At 45.0% G+C, this 27,199-nt stretch overlaps 1 protein-coding gene and 1 long non-coding RNA gene across 2 annotated transcripts; one reads left to right on the top strand and one right to left on the bottom strand.

Moving 5' to 3' along the window:
- The first annotated feature begins 642 nt into the window (after window positions 1-642).
- LOC144299163 (uncharacterized) lies at window positions 643-19,674 on the top strand. Its single transcript, XR_013365933.1, has 3 exons — window positions 643-2,453; window positions 3,453-5,216; window positions 17,144-19,674. It is a non-coding gene; the product is annotated as an uncharacterized LOC144299163 (long non-coding RNA).
- A 1,498-nt stretch (window positions 19,675-21,172) lies between these two features.
- LOC144299159 (uncharacterized) lies at window positions 21,173-23,952 on the bottom strand. The gene is made up of 2 exons (XM_077874534.1): window positions 23,545-23,952; window positions 21,173-23,137 (listed from the first exon to the last, which is right to left on the bottom strand). The coding sequence occupies exon 2, from the start codon at window positions 23,075-23,077 to the stop codon at window positions 21,812-21,814; it is 1,266 nt and encodes a 421-aa protein (XP_077730660.1). The 5' UTR covers window positions 23,078-23,137; window positions 23,545-23,952; the 3' UTR covers window positions 21,173-21,811.
- Window positions 23,953-27,199: the final 3,247 nt, after the last annotated feature.

Raw genomic sequence — 27,199 nt, 5'->3', positions numbered from 1 at the left:
GTGGTCTGGGGTTCTGAAAGGACTGTCTAGGACCCTAATTGACTTTTCTTGCCCTTTCAGGAAGAGCACCTGTGGTTCAAAGGTCAGCTTGACCACCCACATGTGTGCAAGAGAGAGAGGGGTGGGCTCAGCAGGGAGAACCAAGGACCCTCTTCCCATGCAGGTGAGGGTTCTTTGAGAGGGGAGGAGGAAATCTAATCCTGGGAACTTCCCTGCTGGGTGTGTGGCAGGTGAGTGGGGTGGTGTAGCTTATCTACGTCTACACAAAATTAGCCAAAACTAAGAGTAAACCAGCCAGCTCCCAGGATCGTTCAAAGGCTTGTGCTAGCTTCCCTTGAACTCTTCAGGTGCTAACCTCGGGCCATGTACAGCTGCAGTTATTCAGAGCAGAGGTGGTAAAGCTGTCAAGGCCTCCCTTTGCCCTGAGAGGGGCCCCAGCAATACTTTCAGTTGTCAAGACGCATTGGGAAAATTTGCAGAAGTTATTTTTCCGAGTTGGTTGAGGGCCACTCACTCTTTCCGTTGCAAATTCCGTCACACATGTCCTGTGGGAGGAGCTGTGGGGTTTTTTTTGGATGTGACTAAGGCAGGGCAGTGGGGTGGGGTGGGGAGGTAAAATCGGGGGGATCCTTAATGGATGGGTTTGAGTGGGATTATGTGCTTTGAAGTCACTTGTGGATCTACTTAATCATAGCTATCTTAGCTCATAGTTGGCTTCCAGGGACACTTTCTGCCAAAGGAAAGATGGAATTATCTTTCTATTCACTCTGTAGGAAAGATTATAAAATCGTGATCACATAAAAAGGTGATCTGCTGTCAAAAAATATGGAAGTAGGGAATATTTTAAAGGTGAAGGTATGTCTGGCAGTTAATAAAAATGTCAGGGTATTTTTCTTGACTTGGTGATGTTTGTGGCATTTGTTTCTAAAGTTCATTTCCTTTCTCGAGCTAAATCATTGCTTTATGTAAAAAAGAATCTCCTTAGCATTTTGAGTGAGTTGACAACTGGTTTTCTATTCAGCCTCCTTTTCCAACCATCCCTTCACTTATGACTCAATATCCCCCAGTGCCTGTTGGTCAGCTATTCATGGGACCCCAAACTTTCTCCTTGGCTCTGTTCTCATGCCATGCCATCTGCCGCTCTCTAGAACCGAATGGCCCACTTAACATGTTTAAACTGTAACGTGTCGGAAGAGCTTCCTTATCCTAAGCTTACTGATTCCTACAGATTATTACCCCAAGTCATACATGAAGAAATTGAGGCCAAGGCTAATGCTAAGGCTGAAGGAGGTGACAGTATTGAAAGTGACCGCATGACATGAGGGATGAGGTCAAGGCAGTTGGTGAGGTCGAGAGAGCTGCAGTGCTTTGTCAGACCAAGGCCATTTCAGTTGGTGACAAAACAACTGTCTCTAACAGATTCCCAGCCAGGGCTCCTCCCCCACAGCGGGGCCTCCTTCAGGAGGCAGAAGAAATGCCTTAGTTTCTATGGTTTCATTCACGGGCCACCTTAGCTCTATTTAAGCAGGGAAGCTGAGATGATTTGCCCAAGATCACTCAGCTAGTAAGTGACAGATCCAGGTTTCTTTTTTTTTCTTTCTTTTTTTCTTTTTTTAGATCCAGGTTTCAAATCTAGGTCTCTGGACTCAGCAGGGCCAGGGAGAATGAGGGCAAACACTGGCAGCCGGTCAAGCTGACCTGGCCCTCCAGGCAAATGGGGCAGTGAGGAGGGTGGTAGTAGCAGGCCACAGCCCCAGCAAGTTGGTTCTAGTCTCTTCTTTCACAAGTGACTCCACAAACCGTGTGGATGGAGCTTTCTGGCACCACATCCTTGTATTTGAGCTGCCTCACCCACCCCCTTAAAGGCACTTTCCGTCTCTCATTAGGTCTCTATAACAACTTCAGGAGGGGGCAGAGCTGTGATTATTTTACAGACGACAAAGCAGCCTCTGAAAACTTTGGGAGCTCAATAACCTCCCCATTGGGATATTTCCTGGCGTAATCAGCGGTACTGGGACACAGGCACAGGGGTCATTCACCTAATATCATAGCCCAGTCCATAGGGACAAGTCCACCATCATCCTCCCTGAGGGAGGAGAGCTGAGACCCTACGGCACCCCGGCAAAGGATGAACAAAGCATGAACAAATGACGGGCAGACGGGGGAGGTCGAGGCAAGAAGTGGGTGCCATGTGAAGTCTCCCTGTTGACAAGAATTACCCCAGAGGGGTCTCCTCCTGAGCCCCTCCTCTTGGCCCACACTTGATCCACCACACTCAGAGTTCCTGAAATGGGAAGCGGTGTTCATGACACAGATTTCTCTTAAAATCAGTGTCTCCTCCTCCTCAGGCTCCCCATGGTGTCCTCTCCCTCACATCCTCCCACTGGCATCCCTTCCTTGCGTTGCCATTGTCCTTCTGACCCTTCTTATGTGAGAAGGGAAGTCTCCCAAAGGTAAGTCTCAGGGTGGGTAAGAGGGAACTTTAGGCACCAAAAGAACTGTGGTCAGACTTCCAACTACATGTGAAAGCAACCTCCGAGGTCTCTTCCAGAACTAGGCTCTTGATTCAGGTCAAAAGAGCTTTTTAAAAAAATTTCTCAAAAAATAAAATTTTTTGAAAATTTAAAAAATTTCTCTATATCCCTCCCCTTCCACCCCCACCCCCACCCCACCGGTCTTTCGCTACCAATTCTGAAAATAGGTAGGAGTCTGTTAGGGTTGTTTCATGATAGTTGGCTTTAAGAGGCTGGGGAATGAATGATGCCATAGAGCTCCCAGCTCAGTCTCTCCCATCGCCCCTTCCCCGTCCTCCTTTTCACCGGAGTCCACAAGCCTTCCTGTCCTCCCCCGCCCTTCCCCTTTCCTTCCCTCTTTCTGGGGGCCCCACTTGGTTCTTTCCACCGAGATTCTGGACTCTCGGCTCAAGGCCCCGGGGAGCTTCTTCCCCTCGCCCGGTGGGCGCGGCGGGCGGCTCCTCCCCCGCCTGTGCCCCCAGACCCTTCCCTTCCCGCCTGCTCCTCCGTCTCGGGGGCCGCCGCACCCTAACCGAGACCCTCCGCACCCTAAGAAGGCCCGGGGCACAGTGGCGGGTCGGATCGCCCGGGCTTAACGGCCCCCGCGAGCCTGGCCGTCAGTTGACAGCGTCGCCCGTTGCCAGGGCAACCCGCCCGCTACCCCGCCCCCACCCACCCACCTCCCAGCGGGCTCTGCGCACCAAGCTGGGAGCCCGGCCCGGTGGGTGGGCGTGGCGAGCGGGCCGCCTCCCAGCATACTCCGCGCGCGGGGCGGGGCCGGCGTGGGGAGGGCGTGGCCACAAGTCCCGCGGGGGCGGGGCCGCTGGTGCTGGCCACGCCCCCAGGGCAGGGTGGAGGCTGCTGAAATGATGCGCGGAGCGCGTTCGCGAGGCTTGCGTCCAAGAGGAAGCTCATCTGGCTTAATTTGTGTTTTTGCAGTGGCGTTTTGGGTAGCATCCTGATTTAAATTTTGTTGGGCTGGCGAGGCTGGGGACCTCAAAACGGCCGACCCAGGGCCAACGACCTTCCGACAACCCAGCCCTCGCCCCCTATACGCCACGTCAATCATTCCTGACAAGTTCCCAGGACCTGCCCAATCTCCAACCACCTGTGACTGGCCGGGACCCGCCCAGATAAAGACAACCAGCCCCGGAACAAGGAGGGACGCCTCGAGGCCACGTACCCTAAGCCCCCCTACCCCCCTCTTCCCGCCAACGCCTCCTTATCCGCCTGCACACTGTCCCGGCTCGGGCCTCCGGGGGCGCTTCCTATTAAAGCACGCTCGACCCTACTGCCTGGCTCTGCGGTCTTCAACCTCTCCACTGACCCCCGGGAAACCTGACAAATTTGTTATATAATAATAACAACAACAACAATATAGGTGCTCGTGAATCCCCCACCTGTGAGCGTAGCCCTTAGCTTCAGCCTCTACGGAGGAAGCCACTCTGGGGAGCCGGATGACCACAGCTGCGAATGTGAATGCGGGAGCGCAGGTCGTGCCACCCCAGAAGATGCCACTCTGACACACTATTTTGAGTTAAAGGCACTCGAAAAACTGCAAATGCAAGAAAATGGATGTGATGTGGGCTGAGGGGGACGGCCAAGGAAGAATTCTTGAGATATTTTTGGTGCAAAAAGGGGTTTTTATGAAAGCAGAGCGACGGCGCCTAGGCAGAAAGAGCTGCCCTGGGATTGTGTTCTAAAGATTCACGGCAGCCGTGCTTTTGGTTTGGAATGGGAAAAACACCTTATTGATATTATAAAAAAAAACTAATAGAAGCAGAAAGAAAGGGAAATCCACAAGTAGATGAGGGTAATATCAGTAAATGAGAGTGCTGGGGAGGCCTGGGTGGAGGCAGCTGGGCAGGGGTGGGGGCTGAGAGGCTGGGCAGTGTCTTCCCTTCCAGCGAGACTTCCTACTGACCATCCCCATAAGGGCCATATTTATAGGACAAATGACAGGGTTTGAAGTTAAACGTTTGTTCCATTTTTTTCCGATTACTTGCAGTTTGGAGAGAGCTGCATCTCTATGTTATCATGTTTTTACATTTTCAAGGAGACTGGGCTATGGAGCCTGCCTCCCCTCCCTGGGTTCCATTCCCAGGAACCAGCCCATTCTGGAGCAGGAGGGGATGTGGGGCAAGATTTATAGCTCTTGGCATTGAAAACAGAAGGACCAGTTCTGACCTGGAGGCCAGATAACATATTTCAAATAACCAGGCTCCCAAGGTCACTGATGCCTCCGGAGTCTCACAAACGACATTTCTCAGCCTGCCTGCACCCCTACAGGTCGGAGGGCGGGCAGTTATGCAGGACAAATCACAGAAAGCTCCATCCATATAGTACAGATTTTGAGGAGCAATTGATTACTTTTAAACTGGGGAGTGAGTAGAGATAGAGGAAGTTTCTAAAAGGATTTTTTTGTGCTTAGATTTTATTTTTTAGCATTTCTTAGAATGATTTTTTTTTTTTTTCCTTCTTTCTTTCTTTGAGAGAGAGAATGAGCAGGGTGTGGAGAAGCAGGCTCCCCACTGACGGGATCCCAAAGCGAAGCTCCATCTCAGGACCCCGGGATCATGACCTGAGCTGAAGGCAGACACTTAACTGAGCCACCCAGGCGGTCACTCAGATTTAAATTTTAAGTAATCTCTACACTTCATGTGGGGCCTACGCTTCATGTCCAGCCCGGCGCTGATGAGGCAGGTAATCTTCTGCCGGAGCCTGCCAGGTGACCCCAGAAGGATTTTCATATGTTAAGGAAGACTAACGGGATCCTGGCTGTCTGGGCTATCCTCAAGGCCAAGGTTGCTTTTTGCCTCTGGCAAAGCATTAGCATTAAGGAAGTGGTGAATTTCTTGAGGAATGTCACACTCTGCTTGTCTCACAAATTTATCAATAGGCTGTAAGGTGTAAGGATATTTATTTTTTTTAAAGGTTTTATTTATTTATTCATGAGAGAGAGAGGGAGAGAGAGGCAGAGATTCAGGCAGAGGGAGAAGCAGGCTCCATACAGGGATGTAGGACTCGATCCCTGTCCCCAGGATCACGCCCTGAGCCAAAGGCAGATGCTCAACCACTGAGCCATCCAGGTGTCCCAGGAAATTTAATTTTATCTATTATCTCTTTTATCTTGGTTCTCATAAAAAAAAATCACTCTGACTTTCCTTTTTCTTAAAAGTTACTGGTGGGAGAGTCTGCATTGTGTGAACGGAGGCTTCAGTTCTTGGATTCCCCACAAAAGATTTACTGAAAGATTTACGTAAGGAGTGCACTGGAAGGAAGAGCCAGAAGGAAAGTAGTGAGCACAAAGCAGTTTAAGGATGGTCAACTCTCAGGGACGCCTGGGTGGCTCAGTGGTTGAGCATCCGCCTTCGGCTCAGGTCTTGATCCTGGGGGTCTGCTTCTCCCTCTGCCCTTCTTCCCTATGAGCTCGTACACGCTCTCTCTCTGAAATAAAATTTTTTTAAGATTTTATTTATTTATTAATGAAAGACACAGAAAGAGAGAGGCAGAGACACAGGCAGAGGGAGAAGCAGGCTCCATGCAGGAAGCCCGATGTAGGACTTGATCCGGGGACTCCAGGATCATGTTCTGGGCTGAAGGCAGACGCTTAACCACTGAGCCACCCAGGTGTCCCTGAAATAAATAAAATCTTAAAAAATAGGTATGAATTCTGTATAAACCTTTTTATTTTTTTAAATTTTTTTTGTATAGACCTTTCTAAAATAGCTATCGTCCTTAAGCCTCCCCACATAATTTACCTTCCCACAATTGTTTCTCTGTGTTCAACCTAAAAGCATGTAGATTTTGCCATTTCTGTGGGTCTTCGTTTCTTACGAAGGCTTCCATATCACATGAAACTTGTATTAAATACATTTATGAGGGATCCCTGGATGGCTCAGCAGTTTGGTGCTTGCCTTTGGCCCAGGGCGTGATCCTGGGGTCCCAGGATGGAGTCCTACATCAGGCTCCCTGCAGAAGCCTGCTTCTCCCTCTGCCTGTGTCTCCGCCCCTCTCTCTCTCTTTCTCATGAATAAATAAATAAAATCTTTAAAAATAAATAAATACATACATATATTGTTTTCTTCTGTTGACCTTGTGTCATTTAATTTTCTGCTGAAAAAACTTGAAGAGGGTAAAGGTAAAATTTTGCCTCTCCTACATGGTGTTAAGAAAAAAAAAAAAAAAACAACCCAAGGATGCGTGGGTGGCTCAGTGGTAAACATCTGTCTTGAGTTGGGGTCCTGATCCTGGGGTGCTGGGATCAGGTCTTAATAAAATCTTAAAAAAAACAACAACACAAAAAAACCATGAGGGTGGGGGCATGCCCAGCTGGCTCAGTCAGTGAGCATGCAATGACTCTTGATCTCTGGGTTGTAAGGTTGAGACCCATGTTGGATATAGAGATCACTTAAAAATAAAATTTTAAAAAAAATAAAAAATAAAAAAATAAAAAAATAAAATTTTAAGATACACACAGGCCCCATTTAGACTGACTTCCCAAACTGGAGGCTTAATATATATTCTTTTTTTTTAAGATTTTATTTATTTATTCATGAGAGACACACAGAGAGAGAGAGAGGCAGAGACACAGGTAGAGGGAGAAGCAGGTCCCATGCAGGGAGCCCGATGTGGGACTCCATCCTGGGACTCCAGGATCATGCCCCAGGCCGAAGGCAGGAGCCAAACCGCTGAGCCACCCAGGGATCCCCCATATTCTTTTTTTTTAATTAAAGATTTTATTCATTTATTCATGAGACACACACACAGAGAGAGAGAGAGAGAGAGACAGGGAGAGGGAGAAGCAAGCTCCATGCAGGGAGCCCGACGTGGTACTCGATCCTGGATCTTCAGGATCACACCCCAGGCTGCAGGCAGTGCCAAACCGCTGCGCCACCCGGGCTGCCCGAGGCTTTATATATAACCTAATGGCAATGTCAACCTCCCCCAGAAATGTGGCCCTAAACTGGCAGTTAGTAATCTAGTAATCCGGGCAGCCTGGGTGGCTCAGCGGTTTAACACCATCTTCAGCCCAGGGCCTGATCCCAGGTCTCCAGGATCAAGTCCCACGTCGGGCTCCCTGCATGGAGCCTGCTTCTCCCTCTGCCTGTGTCTCTGTGTCTCTCATGAATAAATAAATGAAATTTTAAAAAAAAGTAATCTAGTAATTTTTCACTCACTGTCAATGATTTGGCCACCTGGGTACTCTCTACCCTACCAAGAAAGATGAGGTAATCTGCGAAAGACATTTGCCTTTCCCCCTAGAAAGTGGCCTCACCTGGAAAAAGTCTTCTTTAAAAAAAAAAAAAAAGAAAGAAAGATTTATTTATTCACAATAGACATAAAGAGAGAGAGAGAGAGGCAGAGATACAGGCAGAAGGAGAAGCAGGCTCCATGCAGGGAGGGAGCCCGACATGGGACTCGATCCTGGGACTCCAGGATCATGCCCTGGGCCAAAAGCAGGTGCTAAACCGCTGAGCCACCCGGGGATCCCCACAAGTCTTCTTTTGTGTATAACTTTCTTGCCCCTATTGTCCTTGCACAAAAACCTTCCGTTTTGTACAACCCCTTGGAGCACCTGTCTACGTCCTAGATGGGATGCAGCCTAATTCATGAACTGTTGAATAAAGCCAATTAGATCTTCACATTTACTTGGTGGAATTTTGTTATTTAACCATGGTTTTGGTTCCCTTTCAGCTTTTGCTGAAGAGCTGTCTGAGCTCTGTGTGTGGGCCTGAGCTGTTGGCACTGGCAAGTTTGCTTGCCCCCCTCGATGGAAAGCAAAACCCCGTGTCACACCAGTCATTTGCAAAAAGCTCCATTGCAAAACGGCCAAGCAAGGAGATGGGAGGCTGGCTCAAAAAATCTGTCTCCACAACCCGAGCTTAGAACAAGACCTTATAAAGGTTGAGATTGGGGCACCTGGGTGGTTCAGTGGTTGAGCGTCTGCCTCTGGCTCAGGGCATGATCCCTGGGTCCAGGGATCGAGTCCCGGATGGGGCTCTCTGCATGGAGCGTGCTTCTCCCTCTGTCTATGTCTCTGTCTCTCTCTCTCTCTCTGTGTCTCTCATGAATAACTAAATAAAATCTTAAAATAAATTAAAAAATAAATAAAGGTTGGTATTACATACATATTGAAGAAAAGGGGGGAATTTATTCATGAAGAAGGATGGAGCATGCCCACTGAGCAAACCTACATCCCCTGCTCACCTTTGAGTGGAGATTAAACACTGAAATGAGGCAAAATGAGGCCCCTGATGGAGTTTGTCAGGGCCTCATTTTGCCTCATTTCACATGCTCTGAGAGCCCATATAAACAAAATGAATGCAGGGTGTCAGGAAGAAAAAATTCTTCCTCTACCCTCAAGGTCTTCCCACTGGACTAAGAATTCAATTTACAGGAGACAGGTTAAGAGGAGAAAAAAAAAAAAAACAAGTTTTATTTTAAGTGCGTGGAGGTCCATTAATGAAATGGAGACCCAAGGAAATGACCAAGGCAGGTGATCTTATATGTTTTAGACAAAGAGACAATAGGGTTGTGAGGAATTCACAGGATAAAGAAAACAGGTGTTTGGGAGCTTTAACTAGTAAGGAATTCTAAGCAGAATTTAGGCTGATGCAGCAGGTCAGTAACAAAGTAACAAGTTTTGTCCCTTTCTCTGGTGATAAAGATGTTTCTTCTTAGTATAGAGAGGGCACCTTTCACATGGAAGATTTATTTCCTGCTTTCAGGGGAGGAGGAGGGCCTGAGAGTCCTTCTTGCAGACTGTCTCTTAAGTAACTTTTATTTAAAATAATCAATATGACCAAGTGACGTAATTCGGGGCAGCCTACCCTTGGCCCCTACAATTTCCCCTCGGAAACTTCCCTGGGAGTTTCACATGTTAAAAGTTGAACTGGTAGATTGTTCCGTCTTATTGAATCAGTCTCAGTTCTGAGAATAGATCAGTTTCGTTAGATTCACTTCAGGAGGTGATGAAGCAGGTATGTTCTCAAAATAAGGCCTATGGTTTAAACAATCAGGTGATCCATAAGAGGCCCATCTATAGAATAAAAGAAAAATGGTGGCTAATAATTGGGATCAAATTATAATCCAGTTTGTGAGTTTTTAGGACGGGCAGTCAAGATTTCCAGATGTCAGGCTCGAAGCATTTTCAGAGAGAGCGAGAGCAAGCTGTGACTATTTGACAGATTTGCCTGGTTTGTAGTTCGAGTGTCTCTGGTGATTTTCTAAAGGCTCACAGAGCAGCAGGGATGACGATCCTCTATGCAGGAGTTGTGATTTCTCTGAAGTTTGCATTGGGGTGGTCATACGTAGTTTGCAGGGCTTGAGGAAAAAGGGCAGCTTTACTTCTTCTTCTTTTTTTTTTTTTTTCAGTTTTACTTCTTAAATGAATCCAACTCAGAAGGTAGAAGAAACATTTTTTAAATGCTGGTTGGAGACTTGTAGCCAGCCATTGGAGGAAATTCTAAGAAATCAGGATCTAGTTCAGTATATGAGTGATATCAGCATTTAATATTTACATTGGGGTTTTAATGAAACATATTTCTCTCTATCATCACCCTCATTTTTACCAAAGATAAAAAAAATCAGGACTGATTTGTTTAAAAATTAAGTCTAGTTAAAAAAACAACAACAGCTGGGCTTGATTATTGACATAAGTGCAGCAAGAATAGCAGTTGACTGTACAGGATCTTCTAAATCTGCTTTATTGGAATTTTTCATAAGGAATCTCTAGATTGAACTTTTAATAGCCTCTCAAGGCCAGAAGCCAAGCCAAACACTTGCCATCATACTTCGCCTGCAATACCTATAGATTTGGGTTAGTTCCTCTCTTCTAGAGGTCCCCAGTCTATTCTGAGGTTCCTGCACCTGCCAGGAAGTGACCTTCCTTACTCCCTGGTGAGGCTGCTGGGAACCCTGTAAGAAGGTACCAGGCTGGTATTTCCAAGGGGCTTTGTTGGCTCCATCAAGTCAACCTGAGTTCCTTAAAGCTGTCTGGTCATATCTGAGACTATGGATGTCTCTCTCAAACATGACATTCCAGTAAAGCCTTGGTTAAAAAAAAAACAAAACACCTCAGTGTTTCTTTCCAATGGTGTCATCTTATAAGAACAGATTCTTACTGCACTTATGCAAATAACTATGATTGCCATAAAGGAAAGAACACTCACTGAGAGAATTTCTGAAATCTGGAGAGTTCAGGTAGGGAGAAAAAGACAAATGTTTCATATTTGTTTACAAAGAATATTTTATCAGATTGCTGTAAGCCACAGCTTAAGAGAAAAAAGTTTTCTTGGGGTGCGCCTGGGTGGCTCAGCGGTTAGAGTCTGCCTTAGGCTCTAGTCATGATCCTGGGGTCCTGGGATTGTGGGTGTCCCCCCCACACTGGGCTCCCAGCGGGGAGTCGGCTTCTCCCTCTGCCTCTGTCTCTGTCTCTCTCTCTCTGTGTCTCTCGTGAATAAATAAATAAAATCTTAAAAAAAAGAGAGAGAGGAAAAAAATGTGTTAAGTCAGGAAAAACAAAACATTAAAAAAAATCAGCGATGTTTTCAACAAAAATGTGGCAAAATTATAATTATCTTTCTCCATTTATTCAGTCTTATTAATTCTTGAATAAGATAATTCTTGAATAATTCTTGAATTCTTGAATCCAGTTTTCCGACTAGTTCCAGAAATTCTTATTTCAGTCAAATGATCTTAGGGTTATAAGTAACCCGTATCCAGAGTTCTTCCCGTGAGTCTCACTGAAGCACATCTGCAAAGTTTCTTATAAAAGCATCCGAGTAAAACTATAATTGTCTGTAAATAAGATGTAATGACCACAGTCAAAGATCTGATGAGAGTCCATTACAGGGGTGCCTGGGTGGCTCAGTTGGTAAAGTGTCTGCTTTTGGCTCAGGTCGTGATCCTTGGGTCCTGGAATCGAGTCCCACGCTGGGTTCCCTGCTGAGGGGGGAGTCTGCTTTTCCCTCTCCCTCTCTGTCCTTCACCTTGCTCATGCTCTATCCTTCTCTCTCTCAAATAAATAAGTATATAAATCTTTTTAAAAAATAGAGTCCATTATGATGCAATTGATAAGAAAATCTTATTTCTATGACATATGACAAAGTTATAACATGTTAGGACATATCAGATCCCCAAGAGTTTTATTCAATTTTTAGAACACTTATATTAATACAATATCTATACAAACATAATCTAAGAGGGTTTAGTATCACTTATTTGACATCACTTCCCATGTGATTTAACATAACAAGCCAAATTAGTTTCATTTTTACAAATTGTTTTCTTTTAAAGATTTTATTTTTAAGCAATCTCTACAGTCAAATTGGGGCCTGGGGCTCAAATTTACAACTCCTAGATCAAGAGTTGCAGGTTCTACTGCCCTGAGCCAGCTCGACGCCCCTCACAACATTCTTGAAATGTTCCCTCTGGAACATTTCATTTAGATTGTGGTCAAAAGACTTTATTTTAGAATTTGATTTGGGGAAGTATGTCAAATATATTCATAGTATGAACATTTCATTGATCAAATCAATATATCAAAAGGTTTAAACATGTCATTGGATTACAGAGCCTTAGGAAACAATATTTATTTAACCAAAGTGATAACAGAAGATTTCAAAGGAAAATACTGACGATACATAGTTGTGTGCAAAACCTAGCTCTTGATATTAAGACTCAGTTTTTTGGATAATAAAAAATGTGATAAAGAGAAAACACAGAATCTTTGTTTTCCTTACATTAAAGTTAAACACTGTTTACAATTTTTACATAAAAAGCAAACTAATAATCTAATAAAACACTTCCCTTTTAGCAGAGAGAAAATTCTAATTTTGTAACAGCAAAACTTTTGATATTAAAACTCATCTTAAAATACACTTATTTTAACCTTAGCCACTACTGACCACATAAAATTCCCTTCCAAAGGTGTTTGCTTTTTTAAAAAACAAAGCTTTTAGGGATCCCTGGGTGGCGCAGCGGTTTGGCGCCTGCCTTTGGCCCAGGGCGCGATCCTGGAGACCCGGGATCGAATCCCACGTCAGGCTCCCGGTGCATGGAGCCTGCTTCTCCCTCTGCCTGTGTCTCTGCCTCATTCTCTCTCTCTCTCTCTGTGACTATCACAAATAAATAAAAATTAAAAAAAAAATAAATAAAAAAAATAAAAAACAAAGCTTTTACAACTCTTCTTTTCCCCACATTCAGATTTTGTCCTGAGTTTTCCCTCTTTTTTTTTTTTTTTTAAGATTTTATTTATTTATTCATGAGAGTCAGAGAGAGAGGAGAGAGGCAGAGACACAGGCAGAGGGAGGAGCAGGCTCCATGCAGGGAGCCTGATGTGGGATTCGATCCCGGGTCGCCAGGATCACACCTAGGGCTGAAGGCGGCACTAAACTACTGAGCCACCCGGGCTGCACTAGTTTTCCCCCTTTAAATAATTAGCCTTCCTTTAGAAAAAGTTATTTTCCTTCAACAAAAATATTTTTTCATTTCTCAGATTTTTTTTAACCAAAAACACGTATCTTACTTTCCTTGCAATAAATCATTTCCTTTATTTTCCCAGTACTTTTAATGATATTTATTAGAATTCTTAACTCGTGGAAACCTTGATATCTAGTGAAACTTAAGTAGGAAGCAATTGTGAACTGTTACATTAGAATTCTTTAGATTGACTAATGAATACATTTCATAATTCAGAAGCTTGTGATTTTTTTCATAGTATAACCTTCTAATAAAGCACAAAAAAGGTTTTGCTAACAGACCCAAATTTATCTTTAGTTTCTCTGTGTGGTTAAGACAAAAGTAGATAAACCTATGCTTTAGTGCTTAATGTTTAAAATCTATTTGGAAATGATCCCAGATATTCAATGAATTTAATTTAACTCATCATTTAACTTAGTACGACTTCGAAGTTTTACGTTATCGAAGATTTTGGAAACTATTTAAAGGTTTGCTTATAAGGGTGCCTGGGTGGCTCAGTCAATTGAGCCTTTGCCTTTGGCTCAGGTTATGATCCTGGGATCCAGCCCAGTCTGGCTCAGCGGGGAGTCTGCTTCTCTCTCCTCCTGCCCCTCCACCCCACTGGTGCTGTCTCTCTCTCTCAAATAAATAAATAAAATCTTCAACGCCCCCCCCCCCTTTTTAAGTAGGCTCCACATCCTACATGGTGCTTGAACTCACAACCCTGAGGTCAAGAGTCGCATGCTCTACTGACTGAGCCAGCCAGGCATCCCCTCCCCACTTTTTCACATCTTTTTAATTTACTTGTTCTTAACATTTATGCTTAAATTATCCATAAAATCTTCAAGAGACATCGAACAAAGTCAGTCATGCTTTCAGGCTACTATTATTATTCCTTTTCAGATTTCATTTCTTTAAGTAATCTTAATTGAGATTAATTGAGGCTTGAACTCACAACCCCGAGATCAAGAGTTGCAAGTTACTCTACTGACTGAGCCCGCCAGGAGCCCCTCTCCTCAAGCTATTATGATTATTTTAATTTGTAACAGAGATCACATCAACTTATTTGACTTTAAGTAAATCCAGGCCGAATAAAAGTTTTAGTTTTTTTTTTTTTAATTTACTGAATTTACAAGCAAAGTTTTAGTTTTAATGTTGATAACATTTAGACATTTCTATTTTAATTAAACCAACAACCTTAAATTAGCTTTAGTACCAAATATTTTCCCAGATCATGTGAATTCGAAAAATATTTGAGTCTCTCACTTTCTGAGAATTTAGAATGCCCAAATCTTACACAAGCATTTGCCTTCAAACCAAGTAAATAAAACTCTATCACAGATTAATTTTAGCAACACCATTTGGAGGTAAAGAAAATATCTCATATCAAATCAATCAATCTATCTGGGTATGACTGGGTATATATATCTATAAATCTATAAATAGGTATAGATATAGATATATAGTCCTACCCAGACAGATGCAAACAAAAATTGTTACCATACTCAAACCTGTGCACCTGATGTGCAACACACTGATGTCTGAGGTACAGGTTTTGAAGTAAAGCTTTATTACTTTATCCAGGCAGTGGATAAACAGGGAGTGGGGATAAAGAGGCAAAGGTAATGATCCATCGTGCACGAGGTTAAGGGGTACGTAAAACATTAATTATAGGTAGAGAACAAAACAGAAGACAGAGCTAATAATGCAACTAATACAACTATAGTTCTGCTCATGCTTCTGATGCTTTCAAAACAGGTTCAGGGACCGTGGGTCTGGCCTCCAAACCTTAAAGCTTTGGTTTTTATTAATATTTGTGAAGAGGACACTATAGACCCGATATCCAAATACCCCCCCCTCTCTTTTTTTTTTCTCCTGATAAAAAACTTTTCCTGAAGTTTGCATTTTGAAGAATGGCTCTTAGTTCCTAGAGAAGATGAGGGTAGAAAATTTATATCAGGGCAGCCCTGGTGGCTCAGGGGTTTAGCACCTGCCTTTGGCCCAGGATGTGGTCCTGGAGTCCCAGGATCGAGTCCCACATCGGGCTCCCTGCTTGTGGCCTGCTTCTCCGACTCTGCTTGTGTCTCTGCCTCTCTCTGTGTCTCTCATTAATAAGTAAATAAAATCTTAAAAAAAAAGAAAATTTATATCAAAAAGGCATAGAGAACATATCTAAGTTTCCCCCAAGGTGGGTATTTGGAGCAGAACTGCCTGTTATTAGAAGTGCTAGAGTCTGAGCACTTCTAACCGGTCTGCTAGGTCTGAGTGACCTTCCTCCAGGAACTCAACTGCCTTTATAGCAGTTTGTATTTTGAAAAGGCCTCCTCTCCCCCTTTTTTTCTTCTGTTCCAGGCGCTGGTATGCTATATTCACATTTCAAAGATATAATAGGATTTATAACTTTAAGGGACTGAGAAGGAATGAAAGTTGTTTTTTTTTTTTCCTTCGAGTTTCAGGGTATTTGCCATCTAAAGTTTACCTTTTCTTTTCCCTTAAGTACAGGACAATTCTGTTCCAATAATCTGATCTTTAATATCTATATTATTATAGATCTATATAATATCTATAAACATTTTGAGAGAAATGAGGGTTTTTTTTTTTTTAAAGATTTTATTTATTCATTCATGAGAGACACAGGTAGAGGGAGGAGAATCAGGCTTAAGGCAGGGAGTCTGATGCGGGAATCAATCCTGGGATCCCAGGATCACGCCCTGGGCCGAAGGCAGACGCTGAACAGCTGAGCCACCGAGGGATCCCTCTAGAGGAGGTTTTAAGATTAATAAAGGTAGATGAGCTTTGACCTTTTTTGAGAGTAGTATTGAGTAGTATTTCTGGTTTCGGATAGATTTGCAAAACAAAGGTGATTGTTTTTTTTTTTTTTTTTTTTTATGATAGTCACACAGAGAGAGAGAGAGGCAGAGACACAGGCAGAGGGAAAAGCAGGCTCCATGCACCGGGAGCCTGATGTGGGATTCGATCCCGGGTCTCCAGGATCGCGCCCTGGGCCAAAGGCAGGCGCCAAACTGCTGCGCCACCCAGGGATCAGGTGATTGTTTTTAATTTCCCCAAAGCACTGCCTGAATATCAGAATATTGGCCTACTTTTTAAAAATTTTCCTTAAAAGTAGGTTCCACACCCCGTGCTGGGCTCAAGCTCACAACCCTAAGACCAAGAGTCACATACTCCACTGACTAAGCCAGCCAGGTGCCCCAACTTTTTTTTTGCTTAAACCAGGGAGATTTTTAGCATAAATGGGAATTGAAAGATTTATGCAAAATCCATAAAGCATTTTAACAAAAGCCTTCCTTTTGAGTACACAATTTAATGTTGGCTTCTATTAGTCTCTGAATATTGGCCTTTTGGAGATCATTTGTAGGAGGTCTGTGGAGAAATTTTGGTCCTGTCTCTTCTGTGAAGGAGGGGAGGCATTCTTCTAGGGCCAAATTAACCGCAGCGTTATCTATCAATCCCCGGCCACAAGAGCACCCAGCCCAGCCAGTCAAGGTCTCCGAGAGTGCAGTTGTGAATAGCCATTAATTTTTATTTATCTCAAAAATTTCTTTATTAAGTTTTTTTTAAAGCCACTAATTAGAAAAAAAAATCCTCTCTGAGGCGCCTGCCTGGCTGGCTCAGTGAATGGAGCACTTGACTTGGTCTTGGGGTTGAGTGTAAGGCCCACATTGGGTCTAGAGATTACTTAAAAAAATAAAATAAAATCTTTAAACATAAGAAAATAAAAATTCTTTTCTAAATTTGGTAGGATCTTCTGAAAGTGGAGGAACAAGGGCTTTACCACTTAAAAGATCTGCTGTTGGTCAAGGGATAGGAATCCTTCACAGTTGTGTGTGTGGGGTGTGTATGTAAGATACATCTGTAAGGGTCACTGCACAGAAATGCCTGAAGCTGCCAGAGCCTGATTAAAGCAAAGTGAGCCCTACCATGAGTCCCAGGAGCTACTGCTAAATTCACTTTCTAGCTCTCAGCATTTGTAAGAGTAGACTGTATACTTCGAACCGAGAGGTTAGGCTGGAGTGCTGTCTGCAAATCTTGTAGGGAAAAGGAAGTTAAAACCGGCAAATGGGGCTAGATTTTAAGAAGGTGAATTTTTATTGGATGTGGACATTTATTTGTCGTAAGTTGAATTTTTGTTCTTGTATCTTTCCAAGGGAGTCCCTTAATGATGTGAAGAACAAAGGCAAAAGAAATGTGGAAAAATGAAATTTCCCTACAACTGCGAGCTCCTTCGCAAGTACTTAAGACAGGCAGGGTGACCTTCCTCCAGGAACGCAACTGCCTCATGTGAATGATGAGGGAACAGAGGACTAGCTGAGGACAAAGCACGTTGACAAGTCCTTGAAATAGGCAGAGTGACATTCCTCTACAGACTCAACTGCCTCGATGTTCATACTTTGCTAAGGGCAGAAGGCAATCTTAGCCCGACCCCCGGGAGCCTGTGAGTCTACTTTAACATATAAAAATTCCTTTAGAAAGTTCCTTTATCTCTACCCCACAACATACATGTTGGCAACCATCCCCCAAGCACATGGCCCACGGATACACAGCTGAAGGGTCTCATGATTCAGGTTTTATTAGACAGTAATAAGTGACCTTTCCCCAACAAGAGCTAGCCCCCCCAAGGTCCTGGAAACCTTATTTCCAAAATTCATTAGAGAGTACGCTCTCCCCAAACCCTTCTCCACTGCCAGGTATATAATTAGCCACCCCCACAGGCCCGGGGCAGCCACTCTTCCTGCGCGCGGGTCCTGTCCCTGGGCTTTAATAAAACTACCATTTTGCACCAAAGATGTCTCAAGAATTCTTTCTTGGTCGTTGGCTCTGGACCTCACCCCACTAAACCTCACCTATATTTCAAAACTTCATCATTAATACCTTGCTAAAGGCAAAAGGCAACCTTAGCTTGACATTAGCCTGACCTCTAGGATCCTGTAGACTTTACCATATAAAAAACCCTTTGGAAACTTCCCCAAGATCCCTGTTGGCAATCATCCTCCAAGCACATGGCCCACTGATACACATGTGAGGGGTCTCATGACCAAGGGTTTACTAGACAGTAGTCAATGATCTTATAACAGCAGCTAGCCTCTCAAGGTCCTGCAAAATTTTGTTCCCAAATTCCTTAGAGACTTATGCTATCCCTAACCCCCTCCCAACTTAGAAGTACATAATCAGCCACTCCTCACAACCCTAGTGCAGTTCTTTCTGTCCACGGGTCCTTTCCCCATGCTTTAATAAAACCATCTTTTTTCTGCACTGAAGACGTCTCAAGAATCCTTTCTTGACTCTTCACTCCTGGACCCCAAACATCACATCACGTCACATCACATCACGTCACATTACATCACATCACATCACATCACATCACATCACATCACACCATATCACATCACCTAAGGTTAGTAGTTATTCTAATAAGACAATTCAGAGCTCTCGATAAAGAATATTTATTTACTTATTTAAATATAGCCAATTTAAAGGATCTATCATCTGGTCATTGGTGGAGAGGATCTTATTAATTTTAGTAGTGACTCAAACCAATAAGCTTTTTAATGGCTTAACCAAAAATGTAAGTGGCATTCAGAGAAGGCACAGATGATAAAGTCCTCCTGACCTAAAAGCTTATTCCCACAAAATAGTCTTTTCTTAGACCTTGGTTTCATAAGTGGTAAGCATGATGTGGTGAACACTGTGTCTCTGGTCTCCCACAAATCTGAGATGCCTCCAGTCACAGACCCACTAATCTGTGACACTGGGCAGTAGGGGAATGGGATTTTGTCAGCACTAACCTGCAACAAAGGTTGAGGTGATAAGTGCCCCCTATGGGCTCAGATTCCTTATGATAAACTCTCCTGAGAGGTGACACAGAGGGACAGAGTGTGCTTTTCCTTTTGTTTTGAAAGATTTTGCTTATGTGACAGAGAGAGCACAAACAGGAGAGAAGGAAAGGGAGAAGCGGACTCCCCACTGAACAGGGACCCTGACGCGGGGACACAGGGCTAGATCCCAGTACTCTGGGATCATGACTTGAGGTGAATGAAGGCAGCTGCTCAACTGAGGGTGCTTTTTTTTTTTTTTTTTTTTTTTTGAGGGTGCTTTTTGTAACTGAGTGTCTAGGATCCCTAGCCTATTTGGGCACCAAGGTGCACCCCAGTAAGTGCACCCTCCGGATGATGGAGACCAGAGACAATGTTCTCATTGGTCACAAAGCCAAGCTCTTAGAACACAAAACAAGACAAAAGGAAAAACTTCATCTGGTTTTTATATAGGGAACTCTCAGCAAAGTTTGCTCCAACAGACCCTGGTCTGGTGAGAACTGTGAACTGATCAGTCTGTGAGGCGAGCTGGAAAAATCAGGCTTCTAGGGTGTGCCTGCCCTTGGTAATTCCTTTTTTTGAACACAGGGCACAGAAGACACAGACCAACAAAGACAATCTCTGGGACAAAAATGGATCAGCAACCAAAGAGTGTGCTGCCAAATTTGTCCTAAGAGTTGCTAAGCCCAAGGAGCCAGGTCCACAATATTTTCTCCTGCTAATCTGAATTTAGAGAGTAAAAAAGATTCTCACCATTCTGAGACTCAGACAGAGATTCCCAGAAGTCTGGAATCTGCAGACAGAGATTCCAGAAGGCTGACATGGTAAAAAACAACAACAACAACAACAACAACAAAAAACCCAACTTACCTGCAGACAGATTCCAGAAGGCTGATCTTACCTGCTGCCAGCTGTATTGTCAGATGCCCCAGGAGCTCGGTGGGGGCAGTGTCTGGGGCAAGCAGTTGCCCCCACAAATGAAAAGATCTTGCCCACTAAGGTAGTTATGCCAACTACCTGGAAGGAAAAATTCTTCCTCTACCTTCAGGGTGTTCCTGGCTGGACTACGAATTCAATTTACAGGAGACACGTTAACAGAAGAAAAAAAAACCCAAATCTTTGTTATGTGCCCACAAAGCCCAATAATAAAATCAAGACTCAAAAAAATGACCTAGGCAGGCAGTTTTTGTACGTTTTAGACAACGAGACAATACATTTGTGAGGAATTTACAGGACAAGGAAAAAAGAGGTGTTTGGGGGCTCTAATTAGCAAATAATTCTTTTTCTTTTTTAAGATTTTATTTATTTATTCATGAGAGACCCAGGGACACGGGCAGACTCAATGCAGGGAGCCCGACGCCGAACTCGATCCCGGGTCTCCAGGATCATGCTCTGGACCAAAAGCAGGTCCTGAGCTGCTGAGCCACCCAGGGACCCCCAATTGGTAAAGAATTCTAAGCTGAATTTGTGCTGAGGTAGTAGGTTAGCACAAGGTACTAAGATTTATTTTTATAGCTTTCTTGGCTTTAATGTCTCTATCTTGGGCACCTGGATGGCTCAATCGGTTAAGCACTGGTTAAGCACTGGGCTTCGATTTGGTTCAGATCATGATCCCGGGATCCAGCCTGCTCAGTGGGGAGCCTGCTTCTCCCTCTCATCTCTGCCACTGCCTCTGTCTCCCCCTGCTTGTGCTCTCTCTAGGGAGGTCTCTCCCTAATAAATAAATAAATCTCTATCTCTGGTGATAAAAATGTCCTACCTCTTTTTTTAAAGATTTTATTTATTTATTTATTTATTTATTCATGAGAGACACAGGCAGAGGGAGAAGTAGGCTCCATGGAGGGAGCCCGACATGGGACTTGATCCCCAGTCTCCAGGATCAGGCCCTGGGCTGAAGGCAGGTGCTAAACCGCTGAGCCATCCGGGCTGCCCCTTCTTTTTACCTCTTAGTACAAGCACTTTTCACATGGAAGATTTATTTCCAGGGGAACAGAGGAGGGTCTGGGAGTCCTTCTTATGTAACCTTTATTTAAAATACTCAATTTGACAAAGTAGCATATTTGGGGGCAGCCTGTCCTTGGACCCTAAAAAGGCCTTGCTTGTTCATAGGCCAGAATCCTAGCAGTGACCTTCCTTTGTGTCAGTCCAAGGGCCTCTGCAGGCGGCTAGTGGATTTGTTTTCAGTGGGATCTGAAAACAAACAGTATCCAGCAGTGCTGTTGAACATTCAGGCATATAGAGAAAACTATGCTTGAGGTTTCCCCTTTTGACATTCAAGGGTTTGGAGAAAAGGCTTTTTGTAGCGATTCTCCTGAGACGCCTGTCACCATCATATTTTCTGACATCAACCTAGTCATTTTGATATTCAGTACTTAGGATTTTATTTATTTGAGAGAGAGCGCAAGCACACGGGGAAGGGGAGGGGGAAGGGGCAGAGGGAGAGGGAGAAGTAGACTCCCCGCTGGGGCAGAAAGATCCACAAAAGAGGGGGAAACCCCTGAACCTTGAGATCATGACCTCAGCGGAAGGCAGACAGTAACCAACTGAGCTACCCAGGCGCTCCTGGTATTCAGTACTTAGTAGGTAGCACCAGTGTCTACCAAGAAATCTGTTCAGTGTCTTTTTTTTTAATTGATTAAATTTTAAAGATTTTTTTAAATTTATTAATGAGAGACAGAGAGAGAGAGAGAGAGAGAGAGAGAGGCAGAGACACAGGCAGAGGGAGAAGCAGGCTTCCTACAAGGAACCCAAAGTGGGACACTATCCTGGATCTCAGGATCATGCCCTGAGCCGAAGGCATTCAACCACTAAGCCACCCAGGCGTCCCTGTTCAGGGTCTTTTTCACCAATAAGATGACCCAGGGTTCCACGTGGGAAATTTCAATGAAGGCCGTAGGGCTGTTAGGAGTCCCTGGGCCCCCTAATTCTGGATAGTTCTTGCGGGCATGATGGGGGAGGGAAGAGGCGTGGGGCATCTGGAAGTTTGGCCGAGTCACCTTCACATTACTTATTCAGAGAGGGGCACTCCTTTTTCCAGTGTCCCTGTCGTTTACAATAGGCACATTGGTGTGGCCCTACATTGGGGTGGCCTCTGGATCTGGAGTTTGAGGGCCTCGGGTGTCTTCCCTGGGGATGGGCCCCAGGCTGGGGCGGAGCCTGGTGAGGTGCGGGCCGCGCCCGCCTCACCGCGTCGGCCAGCAAGGCTGCCTGCTGCCGCATCCTGCGCCGCGCCTCCTTCTCCCGGACCTTGTCTCGGTTTCGGAAAACCTCGGAAGCAAGCTCCGCCAGGTGCAGGGTGGGCATTCCTAAAGCCCCGCGCAGCCTTTGCAATTTCCTTTGAACGTCAGGGGCAGCTTGCCTCACGAAGCTGGCGTTCACCAAGGGTAGGTGCTCTGGAGCCTGCGGGTCTAGGTTCGCGCCCTGCCGATAGGCCTTAAACAACCGTTCCAGGTAGTCAAAGGGGTCCTCGTCAGGCCTCTGTCTGACCTGCAGAACTTTATCGAAGCTTCTGTGTTTCGGGACTCCGTTCCTCAGGCCCCGAAGGATGCAGCGGCGGTAATGCTCCAGCTGGTCCCTGTCCCCGCGGTCAGCAGGGCTCCACCTCGGGTCGGCGGCGGGTACGGCCACGTCTGCGAGCGCGCGCACCGGGCTGTTAGGAACCTGCTCGCGCATCTTCTCAGCTTCGGCGCGAGCCTGTTTTAGGACCACGCTGCGTTCCTCGGACGTGAGGAAGACGTTTAGGAGGATTTGAATATCTGCCCAAGTGGGATGATGGAGAGCAAAAATAGAGGCAAAAAGACTCTCCATTTTAATGGGGTCATCTCGGTACGTCGGCATGTGGACTTTCCAACTAAGCAGGTCGGAGGTGGATAACGGGGGGCGGACAAAGATGACACCGGGCAGCTGCCGGGTCCCGTAAACTCCGCCGATCGGCCACTGTATGCCGGGGAATCTCCCTGCCTGAGGCTGGGTGCCCCCCTCGTCCCGCGGGGTCACCTGGCAGGTCTGAGAGGGAGAGACCACTAGCGGGCCTGCGGGATCCGGAGGGGAAGTGGACGGAGTGGGGGCCCGAGGTGCCGACCGTGGCGGGACGGCGGCCCTGGCACCTCCCAGTGGAGACGGAGGGGGAGTAGCGGTGTTTAACCGGGTGGACAAGGAATCCTCTGTCTTATCATCAGACCCGGGTGAAATGGCCTCATTCTGGGGACTCTCCCCTTGCGCCGAAATATTACATTTTCTCTGAATATCCTTACGCTGGTATAATAACATAAACGCTTGTACATATTCGATCTCCAGCCGTTTTTCTTCCTTTTTGCAAAATAAATCCAACTGCAAGATAGTATTGTAATTTAAGGAACCATTCTTGGGCCACCGTTCTCCCGAATCCAGGGAATATTGTGGCCAGGCAGTATTACAGAAAGATATCATCTTTCTCTTTGTCATGCGTTTATTGGTGAGCACTGCCCAGTTCCGAAGGACGCAGCCCAAGGGGCTACACTTTGGGATGGAATGCTCATTTCCCATTCTAGCTTGGTATTTGCAGTAATTCTCAGCGGGTCACACAGAGTCACTCTTGCACAGACAAGTTTCCCAAGAAATCCAAAGAGCCAAGAGAACCTCTAGGAGTGTAAGCCCTGTTTTCCTTTCCCCCAAAGGGAAATTCCCCACCCAAGCCCTTTCCGCTGAGGTCGGAACCCAATTACCAGCAGTAAGTCATCTGTGCCATGATTACTCACCCAAAGGATGTCTTCCGAACCCCAAACAAGTTTCTCTGCCCCAAAGAAAGCACCGAAGGTTGATTCCGCCCGTGCAGAGAGAGTTCGGAACCCAGTCCCCCACACGGGGCAAAAGAGCCACCGGCAACGGTGTCCAGTTGGATTTAGAGCCCCTTTGCCGTCGCCAAATTTGTTACTGAGCCGGAAAGAGCTTATTTGCTGGCGTGCAACGGAAAGCCAGACACCGTAGCACCAGGCTTTTGCAGAGAAAAAGCTTTGTTGCAATGCGGCCAAGCGAGGGGACAGGAGGCTGGTTCAAAAATCTGTCTCCGCGCCTTTGTTGAGAACACGGTTCTATAATCACGGGGTTGGAGTCACACATATATTAATGAAAAGGGCGGGGGAATGTGTGACTTCATGAGGAAGGAGGGAGCTGCCCATTGAGCCAACCTAGATGACACCACCTTGGGGTGGAGACTTGACATTAGAATGAGGCCAAATGAGGCCTCTGACACCGGATGGTCACCTATAGGTCAAGGAGAGGGCGGTGGGCATCTTCTGAGAGCAGGTGTAACTGAATGAGTTCTCAGGCCGGGTGAAGACTGCAGGGCCTTGCTTGCTCACAGGCTGACCAGAGAGAAGCAGGTCTCTGAAAAACAAGCTTTAAGTTTTCTACTAGTCTCAGGGCAGCCTGGCTGGCTCAGCTGGCACCGCAGATGACCCTTGATCTCAGGGTTTTGCGTTCTAGCCCCACGTTGGATGTGGAGGTTACTTAAAAATCAAATCAAATTGAAATTTGCCGTTACCCTTGACGGGATGAGCACTGGGTGTTAGGCTATATGTTGGGAAATCGAACTCCAATTAAAAAAAAATAATAAAAAAATAAATAAATGAAAAATCATTGTCAAAAAGGAATTTGCCATTAATCTCAACCTCATTAACCTCAAGGGGCACAGCTTCAAATCTGCTCATTTTCACTCTGCACCATGTTCTCATTTCTTGCTCATGAGCATTTAGAATATTTCAAAGCTCTTGCTATCACAAGACCCTGAACATATCTTAAATATACTAACCTAATGGGTGTGGTGTGGAGTGATATTAATAATTGATTATAACTTTAATTTTCATTTTTCTATGTTTAATAAGTTTTGGGTTCTTTTTTTTTTAAGATTTTATTTATTTATTTGAGAGAGAAGGAGAAAGAGCCAGAGAGCACAAGCAGGGCGAACAACAGAGGGAGAGGGAGAAGCAGACTCTGCACTGAGCAAGGAGCCTGATGTGAGGCTCGATCCCAGGACCCTGGGATCATGACCTGAGCCGAAGGCAGACACTTAACCAGCTGAGCCACCCAGGCACCCCAGTTTTGGGTTCCTTTTGTGTGTTTTTGCCACTTGGTTGTCACCATCTGTGAACTGCCTATTCATATCTTTAGTCCATTTTTCTATCGAGTCGTGCTTTTTTTTCTTAGTGACTGCATAACCTAACGGAAGGAGAGTTCATCCACCCAACGAGCACCAAAGCCAGCAAGGGCCCCACCGAGTGTTTGCAAGAAACGAATTAAAAAAGCTGTTTATTGGATTATTGCTAACCCGGAGAACAGGGAGCTAAGGCTCTAAAGACCCCCAACTCCCTGAGGGTTTACAAGCAGAGGGTTCTCTTTCCTTTTCTTTTTTTTTTTTTAAGTATTTATTTTTATTTTTTTTAAGTATTTATTTTAAAATGGGCACCATGCTCAGGGTGCGGCCCAGAACTCACCCCCTTGAGATCAAGAGTTGCCTGCTCTACTGACTGAGCCAGCCAGGTGCAGCCGAGTGGGGGCTTTAAAAGGGCAAAAATTGGGACGCCTGGGTGGCTCGGTGGTTGAGCGTCTGCCTTCCGCTCAGGGCATGATCCCGGGGTCCTGGGATCGAGTCTCCCATCAGGCTCCTTGGGGAGCCTGCTTCTCCCTCTGCCTATGTCTCTGCCTCTCTGTGTCTCTCATGAATAAAGAAATAAAATCCTTAAAAAAAAAATAAAAGGGTGAAAATTCACAATAAGGATCTTGAGGTCATTCAGTTAGGGATTAGGGCAGCTGTAATATTTCTTTCCTTAATTGTTTTGTCACTCCTGGCGTCACCTCGTCTGGTTTTGGTGTAACTGTGGTGAGGTGGTCCTCAGGTTCAGGGGCCTGGGACTGGAAACATTCTTGCCAGATTGCGTCAGTCATATTTAGAGTACAAAAGCAGAAGTTCCACATCCTGTGACTATTACTAAGCTGCAAACAATTACTATTTTTTGCACACGCGGTGTGTTACGTTTGTCACCTCAGGTAGAAGAGCATCCCACACATTTCTGAGAGGCAACTTTATGTTATTTCCTGAGGCAACCTTACAGGTTTCTTTAAACTGTAACTAAGGGCTACTTAACTCTGATCAAAGGTAGCTAGGAGCCATATATCTAATTGTGGGGCCTGCTGAGGGCTTGTATCCCTGGTTTCAATTGGCAGAAATTTTTATATGTTTTTTAAAATTTTTCGGGGGGGGGCACCTGGCTGGCTCAGTTGGGAGAGTGCGACTCTTGAACATTGGGGTTGTGAGTTTGAGCCCTGTGTTGGGTGTACAGATTACTTAAAAAAAAATTTATTTTTTAAATAAATAAATAAATTTTATTTATTACAGATTTTATTAAGTAATCTCTACACCCAACTTGGAGATATATATATCTGATATCTATCTATCTATCTATCCCTCGTATCTTCTTTATCCATTCATCAGTCTGTGGAGACAGTTGGACTTTTTCCATAGTTTCACTACTGTTGATAATGCTGCTATAAGCATTGGGGTACATGTATCCTTTTGAATCTGTATTTCTTTTTAAGATTTTATTTATTTATGAGAGACACAGAGACAGAGGCAGAGACACAGGCAGAGGGAGAAGCCGGCTCCATGCAGGAAGCCCCATGCGGGACTCGATCCTGCGACTCCAGAATCATACCCTGAGCCAAAGGCAGACGCTCAACCTCTGAGCCACCCAGGCGTCCCAGAATCTGTATTTTTGTATCCTTTGGGTAAATACCTGGTAGCGCAATTGCTGGATCATTGGGTAGTTCTATTTTTAACTTTTTGAGGACTGTCCATACTGACCTCCAGAATGGCTGTGCCAGTTTGCATTGCCACCAACGAATGGTGCAAGAGGTTTTCCTTTCTCCACATTCTTCTCCACATCTGTTATTTCCTGTGCTAATTTTAGCCACTCTGACAGGTTTTGATTTGCATTTACCTGATGATGAGTGACGTTGAACATCTTTTCCTGTATCTGTTAGCCATCTAGATGTTTTCTTTGGGAAAATGTCTATTCATGTCTTCTGCCCATTTCTTAACTGGATTGTTTTTTGAGTGTTGAGTTATCTTAGTTATCTTGATAGGTTCTTTATAGATTTTGGATACTAACCCTTTATCAGATATGCCATCTGCAAATATCTTCTCCTATGCTGTATGTTGCCTTTTTTTTTTTTTTAAGATTTTATTTATTCATGAGGGACACAGAGTGAGGCAGAGAAATAAGCCGAAGGAGAAGCAGGATCCCCGCAGGGAGCCGGATGCGGGATTCGATCCCAGGACTCAGCAACCTGGGCATTTTGTGTCTTACTTAAGAAGTCTGCCCCTACCCTCAAGGTCATAAAAATATTCTGTAGTTT

This window comes from Canis aureus, chromosome 27 (assembly GCF_053574225.1).
Source record: "Canis aureus isolate CA01 chromosome 27, VMU_Caureus_v.1.0, whole genome shotgun sequence".
In the NCBI taxonomy this organism is placed as follows: Eukaryota; Metazoa; Chordata; class Mammalia; order Carnivora; family Canidae; genus Canis; species Canis aureus.
This window is presented reverse-complemented; position numbering and strand designations above follow the sequence as displayed.